The sequence below is a fragment of the Triturus cristatus genome, chromosome 1_1, assembly GCF_964204655.1.
Source record: "Triturus cristatus chromosome 1_1, aTriCri1.1, whole genome shotgun sequence".
Classification (NCBI taxonomy): domain Eukaryota; kingdom Metazoa; phylum Chordata; class Amphibia; order Caudata; family Salamandridae; genus Triturus; species Triturus cristatus.
In genome coordinates, this window is record NC_140579.1 from 917,507,385 (window position 1) to 917,522,572 (window position 15,188).

Sequence of the window (15,188 nt, forward strand, 5' to 3'; positions counted from 1 at the left end):
GTTCCTAATCTGGGTTCTGCATGAGTGGGAAATGCTGGGTGTCGCTTGTGCTGTTGGTTGAATATATTAGGTGATATCACATACGAAGGATGTGATGGCCAAGGGCAGTGTGTGACAGGTTGTGATGGATATGCTCGAGCTGTATTTTGTTACGGATAGGATGCGCCACGAGGATATTCTAGGCTAACAGTGTAATAAGTCCACACTGGTGTGAGGTGTACTAGGCGTGTAAACTGCCTGAGTTTAAGAAATTCAGGTGAAGCTTTTAACTTTGAACAATCTATTGGATAAACCACAAGCTATTAATTTGTGCAACACTTCAAACAGTAAATCAGTGACAACACCACGCAAAAAGATTCCACTACAGGTTAGAAAAATAGAGCTTAATTGAATAAATAAAACCAGACCAAAACGATAACAATTAAATTGGTAGAACTTGAGATAATTCATTTTAAAGTTTGTAGTTAAAAATAGCACCTAGAAGCAAAAAACTGCTATTGGGGCTATCTGGTCGTGCCAGACCTGGACAAAGTCAAAAGTTCAGGCCAACCTTGATGGAATGCAGGTCAGCTACAGGGACCCAGATAGGCCCGCTGAACCAAAATACCCTAAATCCTTGTTGCAGAGCATGTGCGTGGACCTGTGTCGCTTGCTTTGCGCAGCAGAGGCAATGCGTCGTTTCCGAGATGTGACTGGGCTGCGATGCGAGGTCCTATTGCATAGTCGTTGAGGATCCTGTAGACGGGGCTTGCGATGAAAAGACTGGTGTTGAGGATGCGGGTAGCATTGGAGACTATGCGTCGTCAGTTCCAATGAGCGGGGAAGCTGCAGTGCGGAGGTTCATCATCGAGACTGCCATCAGCGAGGGGTGCAAGGAGCTTGCGCCAGAAAAAGCATTGCGCAGTGGTGGTTCTGAGGAAAAAGAATTGGTACCAAAAACGAGGGGTGCAGCGGCAATGTGAGTCTTTTGGAACAGGTCCAATACTGTAACAGCGGTAATGCATTGGTTCTGCTCGAAGATGCGATGCTCAGCCAAAGAGATACATCAGTACTGCTTGGGGATGCGTTGCTCAGCAGAGGATGCGTCGGTTCCACTGGAAAAGCACTTTAGGCCCTCTTCCAAGGGTCCAGGACTGGGGTGGCACCACTGGGCAACGTAGGCTCACAGATGGCAAAGCCTAGGTGCAGAAGCAGTTTTGGTTGGAAGTCTTTTATGTCCCTGAGACATCAGATGAGACCCAGAGCTCTTGGAGTCACTCTGGGTTGACGTGATCCAGGTCCAGTCCCCTCACCCAGGCAGGAGGGCAGCAATCTGCAGGTCGGCACAGCAAATCAGGAGTTCCACAAAACAGTCCAGCAGAGTGGAAATCCTTTCAGCAGCACAGCAGTCCTTCTTCCTGGCAGAGTCTTCACAGGTCCAGAAGTGTACTGACGTTGTGGTGTCGGAGGCTCAGTACTTCTACCCAGTTGGGCCTTTAAAGTGGGGGAGACTTCAAAGATAGGTCTTTGAAGTACACAGAGGTCCTGCCTTTCCTGCCGTGGCTCCAGACTCACTACAGGGGACAATGCAACCCTTTTTGTGGGGACAGGACACAGCCTATTCAGATATAAGTGAGGCTGGGTCCAGCTCCTCCCTCCCATCCTGCCAGGATGGCCCATTAAGTCACACCTAAGCTCCCATTGTGTGTGGCTGTGCAGGGAGAGTACACTAAGCCCAACTGTCACCCACCCCAGACATATGATCAGAGATAGGCAGCGGGCCCCAATTGGTTAAAGTAAGAAAATGCCAACTTTTCCAAATGTTGCATTCTTAGAATTGCATTTTAAAATCTGACTTCCCCATCAGTTTGGATTTCAAATTGTGATTCCATAGACACCAAACTTGAATCAGTTATATCTTACCATTTGGGAATCACTCTTATAAATTGTAATAAGCTAATACCAATGTTCTCCTATGTGAGATATAGGTCTTGTACTAGTGAAAAACAACTTTGATAGTTTTTCACTACCAGGACATGTAAAACTAAAAAGTACACATCCTGCTTTTTAAATACAGAGCACCCTGCCCTCTGGGTTGTGTAGGTTCTACCTTAGAGGTGGGTGTATGTATAGAGAAGGGAATTTTTGGGTCTGGCAGAAGGTTTATTTTGCCAGATCGACATGACAATGTAAACTGCACACACGGGCCCTGCAGTGGAAGGCCTAAGACATGGTTAACAGACTACTTTAATGGGTGGCATATTCAGTGCTGCAGGCCCACTAGTAGCATTTGATTTACAGGTCCTGGGTACAGAGAGTACCACTTTACTAGAAACTTACAAGTAATTTAAATATGGTAATTGGGGATTGTGGGGAAAACGAGGTATTTGTTGTGAGGCCTGCACAAATAATGGGGGTCTAAATTTGTCCTTCACTGGGAACCAAACACCCCATTGTAGCGCTTGAGTGTAGCATTTCAGAGCAGTCCAAGGCTTACTCAAGGGAGGTGGTGTGGCCTAGAAGCACCATTTACCGGTACGCAGAAATAACACTCAATAATTGATTGTCCAGTCTGTGCTTTTCTTTATAAAAAGGAAGAGTACATTTATTACACACACACTACGCAATACTATGCATCAATTTACAAATATACATAAGCTGATGGAATTACTTTTTGACATTGAGTAAACATGCCCAAACCTCCCACAGGAGGGGTCTGGTACCACCACTCACTTGTATGAACATCATCTTGCCCCCAAATCCCACATGAGACTTTTCAATTCTGTGCTGTGGGAGTCAGCGCTGCTCCTGCAGCTCCCCTGCACCTTTGCATCCCAATAGTGGTGGCCCCATCTTCCTGAGGTCACCACACGCGAGGAACTAGCAGTTTTCCTCAAAGGCATGACCCTACACTGCAGGGCATTATAGGATGCTTCCTCTAGAGCGTGCATATCTGAGCAGTGGCTTTCCTGCTGCTGCGGAGTGATCCACACTGCTGGACTGGCGACCTCGTGCTGTATTCCTCTCGTCCTCGGGAGCCCAGTCCCCTCCGGGCTCCCCGCGTGCAGGTAAGTTGGAGAGCAGCTCGGATAGCCCACCCCTGGCTACTCTCACCGGCTCCCTGCCTGCTGCAGTGGGAGCTGGCCCTTCATTATGGTCTGCCCACTCCTGCGGGCAGACATGAGCGCTGCGGCTGGCCAGGCGAAGCCTCGGGGAGTGTGACAGCACTCCACAACCTTTTTGTCAACAGGGCAGGTCTTCATGGGGGGCGCGATGGCGCTCCCTGGCTTGGCTTGGTCGGGGTGCAGGGATGGGGTCCTGGGTCCTGTAGGCATTTTCAGGGAGCGTGACGGCGCGCCCTAACTTTTACTTCTCCTGGGGGCAGCCCCCGGGAACTGACCCACCCTGGGGGTGCATCGGAGACCGACGGCGGAGCCCCACGCGCTTCGACGTTGGTCTGGTAAAAGGTCGCCTACCTTCTGGGGGGCCTATCTCGGCCCGGGTGGATCGATTTAATGGGTCTTGGTCTCTTTTTGCTCCTGGTGGCCAGCCCTAGCCACCGGGAGCACTTTCTGCTGCCCTCCCGGCCTCCAAGAGGGCGAACTCAGCAAGGAGCTGTCTTCACTGGCTCCCTGCACCAGACTTTCACCTGGCTCTCCTTCTGGGCCTCTCCTCTCCTTGTGCAGAAGCCCATGCATTCCTTCACTTGTCCTGGACTCCCTCAGAGGCACAGTCCAGAGTCCTGGTGCAGTAAAGGGGTTCCTCCTTGCCATTGCCTATGGCGCCTGTCTCCACCACCACTCTCCCCTAGCAAGACCAAACCCCAGAGAGTGCTCCACTTCCTGTGCAAGACCTTTTAAGAGAAAAATTGAGGGAGCTGGCAGGAAACCACTGCTTCTCTGTCCTGCAGTGACACATCACCTCTCTGCCCCTGATCCCTCCTTCCTGCATAGCCCTCTGGGATACTTCAAGATGGCGTTGTCCAGGGTTCTCATGCCACATGGTCTCTGAAAAGCCCCTTGGATGCGCACAACAGGAATCTCTCCCGCACAGCCCTTAAACGGGTGGTAAATTTAACCAGTCCGGTGCCCTTACCGCAGCGCCTGTATCTCACAAGGTGGACACCGGTGGAAACCACATGCACTCCATTTTATTATGAGCTTACCGTGGGTGAGTCCCAGCTTATGAGGCTCTCCCACGGTAAAAGCTCAAAAATCAGGTGTTCAAAAAGCGAAACATCCGGCCTGCCCAGATGGCAAGAACCCCCTTCTAACAGGGATGAACCAATGTTGTCATATTTAGGGTAGAGAGCACAAGCATGTGAGAAGTTGGCCTGGCATATGCTGTCCACTAGTTATAAGGGACACCTTGCGCCAGTCCAATTCGACTCTTAAGGTGATAGGTTAAAAGACAACCTTTAAAGAAGGCTATCCTAGTGGTAGCTGTGGATAGCAGCCTTCAGGCTAAGTCTTGAAGGAGTGTTAAGCTTATTGTTTTACCATAGATAACCTCTTGAATAACCAAATGAAAGAGTAGTCCACACGGGTGTATATATATAAAATATATGTATTTATTCTAAGAATAATCCCACTAGTCTCTTTATGAGGCTGGAGGTAAAGATACAATTCAAACAAGCATTGATAGTTACAATAAATAGCTCTGGAATCATAGGGCCCCAGGGGGGGACCAAACCATATATCAAAAAAGTGGTATAAGAACCACAACAATTCTACAGACAATGCCTAGGGCATTTAGGGTCGCTGGCCCCTTGTGAAACCACCCAAGGTAGTGAGGAAGGGGACCCACGGGAGACGCGTGCAGTGGCAGAAGCTACTGTCGGAATCTCTATTAAAGCCTATGGAGAATGTCGCGGTTGAATTTTACAAGATTAAAAACAATTCTAGCAGGAGTTCAAGTTCAAGACTTTAGAGTTAAGCTTTTGAAGGGCCCACACCCACGAGAGTACCGAGGTACCACTGTTACCTGCCCCAGGGAAGCCGGGTGCATAAATCGTTTTCGATGTCGGGTCGCGGGCTGATTTTCAATGAAAAAACGTGAAGAACTGCTGCTAGCAAGAAGCGTTGTCGATGTCGTGAAGATTGAAGATGTAGATCTTGAAGAGAAGGACCTGAAAGCAGAGGGGACAGAGTCTGGGTCACGGCACAGTGACCAGGTGGCTCAGGAGAAAGAGCCCTTCAATGTCAGGTGCTTCCAGGTGGAAGAGGTGCAGCTTGGATCGTCAGCCACGGGGACCAGGAGGCGTCAAGGAAGGCCATCTTCTGGAGGGCGACTGTCCCACGAAGGATGAGGGTCGCTGCGGTGTTAGTGGCCGGATTGGATCCACTAAGCCTTGGCAACCGCAACCCACGCACGAATCACAAAACAGCTACTGGTGCAGACCCACAAGGTCTGAGCGAGGTCTCCAGCGAGGAGACGGAAGAGCAGGCCTGGAGAAACCAGGGGAACTCTTGGAAGTGAAGATTGACCTCCGCCAGGGCCTACCAGTCGAGAGACAAGGGACCGCGGGAGGCAGCAATTTGGCGTGCGTAAAGATGCGCCCACGGGTCGCCGGAGCGGGCTAGGGCGTCGATCTTTGGCACAGATGATGCTGAGAGGTTGGCTCAATAATGGGCCAAAGCACAACTTCCCCACTCGTCGGGTCGGGTGCTGTGCAAGAGGTGGCCGGTGTCCTGGGGTATTGGGGATCTCGGCACCCACGGGGTCCACGGTGCTGAGCTTTGCTGTGCACACTCACTGGCCTCTGGGATGCTTGGAAACCCACCTCAAGGTAGGAAAGAGTCGTCGATGTCCGTAGGAGCAGCGAGGTTCCAACCGGGTCACTTGCAGTGTTTCGGGTGCCTGCCAAGCAGGGGGGTAACTCCTTTACCCAAGGCAGATTTCTTCATTCAGCTGTGCGGCAGCAAGTCGAAGTTCAAGTTTGTAAAGTCCAAGAATAATCTGAGGCTCTGGGGACCTGTATTCACCTTTATCCAAAGTTTAGGGGAGTGTCCAGATCAGAGCCCACCAATGAGAGTTCAGGCGGGAAATGGGTGGCTACACCCTCTCCCCTTTGTGTGGTTTCCCACCTGGGCAGGAGACAGGATGCCCCTGAACCGGTTTGAGGCGGTGTATGCAGAAGTAGGCACTGGAGAAGCCTACGTGCAAGTCTGAAAGACATCCTATGGTGCACCCACCCAGTTCCAATCCACATAGTCTGTCTGGGGAGGTGGGAGCATCTCCCTGCAACAAGATCCCCATTGTCCAGCTCCCTTGGCTGGAGTTCTGCCTAGCAACAGGCAGCCAGAGTCGTGTGGGTGGCGGGTAGCATCCATTTTGTACTACGTGTGCACTTTTTAATTGGTGTCTAAAATCTGCCGCTTTTACCATATCGCCCCTCTAGCAGGGGGGAATCATGCCCTCACTCCCATGGTTGGATTGGGGGTATGATTCCTGTATGTTTGACACCAAACACTACAGGGTTCTGTGCAGCCACTCAAGTTATCACGCTATCGCGATTACTTATAATGCGGTTAAGAGTATATGGTATGGCTGCACTACTAACAACCCAGCAATAGTTTTACGAAGGTTGCAGAGTGGCCCTACTCAGGTAGGGGTTCCCTCTCACACATATCTCAGCACCCTGCCTTGTAGGATTAGCAAGGCCTGCCTTAGGGGTGACCTATGAGGATATATGTGTTGTATTAAGTGGGATACAGGATACCTATATCCCTGTAAGGGGTGCAAGCACCACCTTACCCAGACTACAGTAGTGGTCTGGTGGTGTCAATTTGTATGGCTGTCCCAGGGGTGGCACAATAAGTGCTGCAGCCCCTGGTAGGCCTCTGAGGGACCCATGCCCTGGTTACCTAGGGTACCATCTACAAGGGGCTGACATGGTGTCCTCAGTTTCCAATTGGTAGGTACCTAGGGTACTCACAACAGTTTAGAGAGGAAGCAGATAGGCTGGGGTCCTGGATAGCAGGGCCACAGCCTGGCTAGTCATGAAACAGTCAAAACATCAGCAAAAAGTTGGGGGCAACTATGCTGTCGATGCCACTCTCCTACAAAGCACATTAGCACTGGTTATCAGTGGTAAAGTGTGCAGAGTACTAATACCAGCAAAAACAAGGTCAGAAAAAGTGGAGGAGGAAAGCAAAATGTTGGGGGGGAAGACCACCCTAAGTCTGTCAGGTCTAACAATCTTTATCAATCTGTATTTGATTTAATTAAAACAGTAGTCATTACCTGTCCATCCCTGAGATGTCAAATGCCACTTTCGACAACTTTTTTTAGGTTGGGAGGTGTACAAACATCATGTTCACCCTCAAACATTTTAGGAATAAAAACACAAGATACGTTTCTTTTTGATGCATATTTTGTTTTTGTATTTGATTAGACACCAGTTCCCCTTTTAGTTGCTTACTTGGCCCTTGTTCATTGTTAGGAGAAAGGGCGGCATTCTCAACTGGATGCGTATTTTTACATATGTGTCAAAAAATCCCTACATACAAAATGGTGTTTACCAAAAACTCATGATTGGTTCAGGGTATCAAATATCTTGGGGGCTTTTAAAAGCTACGACTTTCACAATCCACTGAGATTGGGGATTCCTATACAGAGGACAGTCCCACACAAAACTTAGCCTTCATCTTGCACGGTCCAGAGCACCAGACCACTTAAAACCCACCACTTTCCAAGTCTATTACATAACACAATGCCAACTTCCACAACCAACACAACTCTATATCCAGCATACCATACATGCGCACAGACATTAATACACCCTACAAAGCAAACCCCATCACAAGTACTCACACCTAACACCAAGCATTCCCAAACAGACCACAATGCACACAGATTTATCAAAACACTCTCAGCCAGCAACCCTCACGTCCCCCCACCAACTGTATCGAGTACACCACTTCCCAAGTGAAGAAAATAAGTTACTGTAGCTCTCCAGTATTGGAAGCATTCATAGATTCACCTGCTTGCCCGTTGTTGAGATGGAAGTCCCCAGGTACCTTATAAGAGCAATGTATTGTTAAACATAGAATACGAAGGCCCTATGCCTTTCAATTTTGAAACGTATCATAGTCTATTAAAAAAAGAGACCAAACTTAGGTTTCTGGCAATCGGGCTGCTTTGCCCTTTAGAACACTACTGTGAGAAGCTCCAGTCCTTCAGATTTTTAACCACACGTCGTGCTAGGGAGTCTCCACTGAGCTCTGCTCAGTTATACCTATTTGAACGTGGCTTCATCAGCATTGGTTTACGGAGCTATTTCTCCTTTCCGAGAAACCTCACTTCAAGTCCCAAAAGTTGTCTTTGACTAAAAACTCAGGGTTTGGCTGATGAAGTCTTTCATCACAAGAGGCAGCTGAAAACCCTAGGGCTTGGCCTTGTGACCAACTGGCTTTTAATACCCAGCCAATATTTCACAATGGCCAAGAGATATATAAGCAATCTTCAGGAGAGTTAGTTATGAGTACTTTCACTTTACAGGTATTCATTGTTGAGATAATGAAAATATGCTGAATTTGCTCATCGGGTAGTCCCAAGAACTACAGGAAGTCAAGTACTACTGGGAACCTTGGATGTAGCAGATGGGAGTTCAGTTAAGCATTGTGTGTGGTAAGTGTGGCTTGCATTACGAATGAGTTGTGTTTAGTGTGTAATGTTCTTGGAGTACTGAGTAAGAAGTATAAGTGGCTGTGTGTGGTATATTAAAAGAAGGCTATGCTAGGTGCATAGGCTTTAACAAATGGGGGTTGTATGACAGTTTGGTAGGTTTACTTTGAGTGATTGTTGTGCTGGCTGTTTGTTGAATAAAGTTTATTAACAATTATGTGTACTTGTACAGTGCTTAACTCCCATATGTATGGCTTAGTAGCACTTTAAGAATTTGAGTGTGGTGCTTGATGGCCAGAGTCAAAGTGTTCTATTGTCTTTGCGTTTGGTTGTGTTTCATATTGTTTAGAGGTCAGATCTACCTGATAATCTAATGGATTCCTTGAAATAAACCAACACCACAAATCTCAAAATGCTCTAATATGATAAATGAAAACCTTGGCCTTGATATGGTTATGAGATAACCCTACATTATGTTAAACTTAAGTTAGCTGGGGCACAAAAGATAGCCCCGCTGCTATGGAGTGGCATTTCTTAACCCGATGTGTGTTTGGCATATATACTCTGTCTTTCTATGTACTGCTCCAAGTGGGATTGATGCTTTGTCTTCTATGTTCTTCATTTGCTTTTTCTCTATACTCTCTCTGTTCACTCTATCCTCCTTCTCGAAGTTGTTTGTCTCCTCGCCTATTGTTTTTTAGTTACTTTCTCGACAGTCATTTCTCCTGCTCCTTTTTTCTTTTTTTTTGTTCTTTTGCTTGTTTCTCTGATTTTCATTTTCTCTGTTCCACTCCATTAGTCCTTTTGTTTTTTTTCCCTCCTGTTCTTCCCGCTGCCCCTGCACTCCCCTGAATAACTTTTTTGTTCAAGTCTATTCCTCCTTTTCACCATCTTTTACACTTTTTCATTGTCATTCTTCATCTTTCACTTCTTTCTTCCATTTTTGTCACAATTTTCCTTTTCCTCTCCCTTTCTCTTTCACCTTTTTGTTTCTTCTCTTACTTCAACCTCTTTCACCTTCGCTCTCCTTTAACATTTTTTTTAATTTTTTTATTTCGTCTGTCTTTTAATCCTCTCTCCCTACCCCCTCTTTCTCTCACTCTCTGGCTTAGGTTTCTTCCTCTTCAATCTTATTTTCTACTTAGCATTTTATTTCCTTCACTGTTTTGTCTTACTACCACCTTTCCATTTTTCTGCGTCAGTCACTTTCTCATGCCACATATCCTCTCTCCTACTTATGTCATTTTACCATTCCTCTTTTCAGTGCCCCCTTATCCTTTACCTCATTCAATTAATGTACTTCCTCTTTCTTCTTAACAATATTTTACCTCCCTACAGAGACTGCTAATTTTCTGCCTTACTCTCTACCTCAGGATATGGGTCCTCCTCGACCTCCCCTCCCTAAAGCCTACACTCCCCTGGAGTCACCTCCGAACGTCCCTGCACCCCTGCGGGAGAGTCTCTTCCGGCTTTGGCCACACTCTAGCACCCCCACCTGGCGGCACAGTGGAGAGTCAAAAAGGGGACAGGTATTGAAAGCAGTTTGGCTCTGCAGCAGCTTGGGAGGTTTCCCTGCAGTATTCCTTTCCGGGCATGAAATAGTCCTTTCAGCTGAACCATAGTACTTGGAGGCACAGCACTGCATTCCAAAGCAATGGGGAGGACTGGTCATTGAAAAGTTGTGATTGTAGGGAATTGTGTTTTCAAATTCATACGTTTTTTAATTCCCCTGCTTGAGTCCTCTAGTGGGATATGGGCAGGAAGGAAATTTGGCAGGAAGTACTGAGAGAATCATGGAGGGCAAACATGCAAACTGGAGCATCTCAGGTGAGCACTGGGTGGGTCAGAAAAACAAACGAGTAAATTGGAAGTTCCAGGTGAGCAAGTACTAATGTGAAACGGATACTGCAGCTTCATCCACCCTGATCATGAGCTAGTGAGGTCTGAGGATGGAACAAAAACATGGGTAGGGGCCACATTGAAAAGAAGCCACCACTGTCTAGCTACATATGGTTGACTGTGCAAATGCTATTACCCATGTGTTAATCTACCTTAGTCGGACTTGCATAATACTGGCCTTGAATCAATGATCGCCATCACTCTCCCCACATTCAGTGACAGAGTCCAGCTACTGTGATCTGTCCAGTCTCAAGCTCCTATTGCAATGCCCTTACCCACTCAACCCATTGCTCTACTCTTGACTTACCACACTATCCCTGGGCTTTACTTACTTTAATCACAAACTCGCAGCGCCCTTCATACTCCATCTTTGGTAGCGAGAGAATATTTTTCTGATCAATCATAGGTGAGCTTTACTCATTCCATGTTACTGATTCCAGTTGTTCTGCTTCTTAATAATCACAGCTGCCAATTGTTCTTCATTCAACCAATCGTAGGTGCCCAAAATTGTGCCCATACTTAATCACATAGCTGGGACTTTTTGCCCAATCGCAGGTGTCCATAGCCGTGTTCTCATTAATTTGCAGATTTTCACAGCTCTTTAATTACGCAGTTGAAAGCATCTGTAACTTGGCCAATAGCCACGCACAGGAGGAGAACCTTTTGTCTATCAGTTATTGGTGCCTTTAGCTGTGGCACCTGCCTAACTACGTCATGAGTGCTCAGAGGTCTTTGATTTCCCAGTTGCTAATGGCCCCGCAGTTCTGCAACTGTCTAGGTTCTTTTCTGTAGTTCTGTCCTTATTCAAAGATAGGTGCTGAAGACTATGCATATAAATTATGACTGCTAGTTGTGCCCCTGTCCTGTTCAACCATAAGCACAGGTGTCCAAGGCTCTGTTCTTGCTTCAACACTGACCTTAGTCTCGTTAATTTCAGAGATCCAGGGCTCTAACCTCGTTCAAATGCAGATGTTAGAATTTAGCAACAGAACCAGTCACAGATGTGCAGTGTCCTAACCTTGCCTAATCACGTATACTACTCGCTGCTTGTACATTCTGGCAGGTGCCTGAGATTTTTCCATCACCCAATCAATGGTTTCTAGGACTTTGCCTAGTAATATAATGATCCGTACTAATGGCAGATAGCAAAGTATCTACAAACTTGATGGCCGTTGTCCAGAAAGAGGAACTTGTGTAATAAAATGTGCCGAAGTCTCTGCTTTTGCCCAATGCAGGTCTCCTTAACTCATCCACTTCCCAGTGATAGCTACCCAAGCCTGTAGTCCTGGTAAAACATATTTCCTATGACCCATTATCCTTTCTATGTTTGTGTGTACACTCCTGCTAATGAACACCCTATATAACTCTCTGTATCCGGTCACTTTATTTCTGTGTCTTTGTATTTTCTAACCAATCACCTTCGGTGGGATGCTCCACAATGGCCCTAGCTAACCACAAAGTCATGTAACATGTATCACATAGAGTTTTTAAATGAATAACACGTTTAGAGATTCCACTCCTTTTGCATCGGCACTCCAAGAGGACAACAAATTCTGTGGGAGAACCATCTGTTTATATAAAAAACAAAAAATCAGCATGCTCAGAATCTGTCTGATTATCTAATGAGGACTTTTAGCCATGGTGTTAAGAAGCCATTCATAGGTTCTGAAAAATTCAATTTTAATTCCGGCCTCACCGTTCTGGCCGACCATGTGATGATTGGTGAATTAATGCATCTCCCTATGCCTCACTTTCATTGTGTGTCGAAATCTGGAACAATTAAAAGCTACCCCTAAAAGTTATGTTCTGTATAAACACTACACAATATACTTTGTAATTATTTTAACTATCGCAGAGCTCCATGTCTACAAGGTACCATGGTTCTTGGTCTGTGATTTCCCATAGCAAATGCTTCGTATCAACTCCCAGGATGCACAGATTTTGATAAATGAATGCCTGCGGGACATGTTATTTATCTGATATTATCACTGGGTGCTATCTTGGCACCAGCAGATGTTCTTTTTTATAACAATAATAGTTCATAGATTCTGGAGCACTGCCATTCGATTACAACTATCCTGGGCACTTTCACAGATATGGAATGATCCATTTCCGTGAGTTGAGTTTGTCGGAGACCACTGAGCATGTTTTGGCCAAACACTGTGCACTTCCTAGGTAATGCCCTCCACTGTTTTTTTGGTGTGATACCCAGTCCCTGCATTTCCCACTAGGAAGTAGTGTGCTGTTCATGTCATGGTTGCAGTCCTCCTCGCCACCCCACTGGCTCGTTGGTCCACCCAGTTATGTGATGTCTGTGTCCGTGTTGTATTGTGATGTTTTTTGTGTTGCATCTGGATCCCATCCTGGGTCCCTCTCTGTTGGTCATACGAATGTCAGTAGGCAGACTAGCCTGCAGACAAATCTGTAGGTTTCCCTGTAGTCTGGTGCCTGTAATAACCAGATAGAACTTGAGCAGATTCACCCACTGGTCAGACTCTGCATGGTCCTACTGCTTATAATAAGCACCAGCATGCTGGAATTTCTCTGGCTTTCCGAGCCATCCACTTGCCTCCATTGACCAGTTGTCTGTCCAGCTATTTGCTGCATTGAGCACCACGTTCCTACAAAGTCCTTGTGCCAAACAAGTATTTTGAATAGATTGGTTGCATAACACTTTCAGATCTGGTTGCCTCATCTTTCTGGAGTCTTAAAATTACTTTTCACTATACTGAACCAGGAGTTCATACAGCCTGGAAACCTCTTCAACAAGAATGTGACCAAAATGCTTTAAATTTCTATAATGTATGCGTTTTGTAAATCAATCTGTGATTGTGTCCATTCATCTGCATCATCAGGAGTCTGATCATCCTTTTTGTATTTCTTTGGGGTACTCCCAGCCTCTGAGTTCAAAATCTCCCCCCTCAGTTTCTATCTTTGTCTTTTCCCCAAACAGGTCAATCTGAATTTGGAGACACAGAAAAAGGATTTCCAGTTGATGTCCACAGCGATTGCCCCAGGGGATGTTGGACCTTCACAGCCTAGGCAGGAGCCAGAGACTGACACCCAACCTGGCGTCAACAAAGGTACCTGGCGAGTGGGAAACATAGGGATCATTGCTTCCCTGTCAATGAAAAGCCAAGTAATCATGTTCTAGAATCAAAGCTAGCACCTGAGATGTGGCAATTCCAGTTGTTAGTGGGCTTCATGCTTGTAGGGCTTGTCATCATATGTCAGTAGTTGAGGCCGATAGTCACCTCAAGCACCTGAGGTGTGTAGGTTAACAAGTGTCCTGCGTATCTGCAAGCAGATGTACATTGCGTATGTAAGAAAGGTGCTACAGTGGCTTTCTTGAGGAACATTTCTATAGCTGACATATCTATAGCAGTCACATGAACATCCATCCACACATTCACAAGATATTACAGCATAAATATGCAAGCCAGGATGGCAGCTCTAGTTGGCCAAACAATTTAACAAACTTTATTTATCAACTACGTTTTGATACCCTCCGCACTAGAGATCAAAGGTATTGTTTTACATTCCATGCACAAGATGTGATCTATACCCACACTTAGTACAAATGGAAAATGCTACTTACCAGTAACTATCTGTTATCAGTCTGTAATGTTGTCGATTCATTTGCAACCTTTATTGGGAATATGTGAGCACACATACAAACATGCATTGTTGTAAATGTATGGAGCAGTCCTCTAGTTCGATTGGCCCTTCCATGAATATTTACAAGATGTTTTACAGATATTTGTACATACAGAAGCAGCACCATGCCTGACACTTGACAAGTGTGTAAGCTAGTGAGACAAGATCTGGAAAATGTTCAACTGACTCTGGACAGTGAAGTTCCAGACCTTGTCTCAGTAACACGTGCACACGGAAATGTACTTGGATGGGGATAAAATACATAAACTGTGTTTGATTCAGTATTCCCGTTGCATTGTTGTGAGTTTACAATAGTCATTCAACACACCAACACAAAGACTTTGAAGAAAACATGTTACAGGTGTCCAAACTGTACAATAGGAAAAGAGCAAACAGCATGTAAATCTACAACACTGCATGGCGCACATCAATTTGTAACAGTGGAGAGAACATTCTTACCATCTAGCGGTTGGTTCAGCAACTTTGAGTGATTCTTGAAAAATGTTTGTGGCAAAGATGGGCATGATGGATGATGTGTTGAACGAGTCTTGCGTATCACAGAATACTTGCATACTGTGTGTGTCTCCCAGTGGTGAAGCAACAGTGCCAAATTAGTGAGTGCATCTCAGGGTCTGCCAGGAATGTTACTTAGTGAGCAATCTATTCCCTACAACATACATTTGATTAAAATCTCTTGGTAGGTCAGGTAATTTACAGGTAATATATGAGCATCCAATAGGAGATAAAGGAATGAACCACTGTGTTGTTTATATCTCATAATGTGCCTTTTTTCTCTTTTCCAAGTTGGCATTGTTCCCCCTAGATCCAAGCTGTCCAGCGAGGAAGACAACACCGGCAAACCGTTTGTGGTCAGGAGGGGCTCGAATAAGGGACCTAATGGGCTTAGCTCTCGAGTAAGTGCAAGTTATGGGAAAAACAAATCATCATGGCTGGCAACTTAAGCAAGAGAAAATGTTTACTGGTGGACTCATGAGGAAGAAGGAACATGCTAGTGCATGTCCCTT

General features: G+C 46.0%; 1 protein-coding gene across 1 annotated transcript in view; it reads left to right on the forward strand.

Annotated features, from left to right (window-relative positions):
• Positions 1–15,188, forward strand: part of PLEKHA6 (pleckstrin homology domain containing A6) — a 933,224-nt gene that overhangs the window by 839,894 nt on the left and 78,142 nt on the right. Inside the window, exons 20-22 of the mRNA XM_085646599.1 lie at positions 9,981–10,136; positions 13,460–13,589; positions 14,968–15,077. Coding sequence (XP_085502725.1) covers positions 9,981–10,136; positions 13,460–13,589; positions 14,968–15,077 — 396 coding nt within the window. The remainder of the gene's footprint in view (positions 1–9,980; positions 10,137–13,459; positions 13,590–14,967; positions 15,078–15,188) is intronic.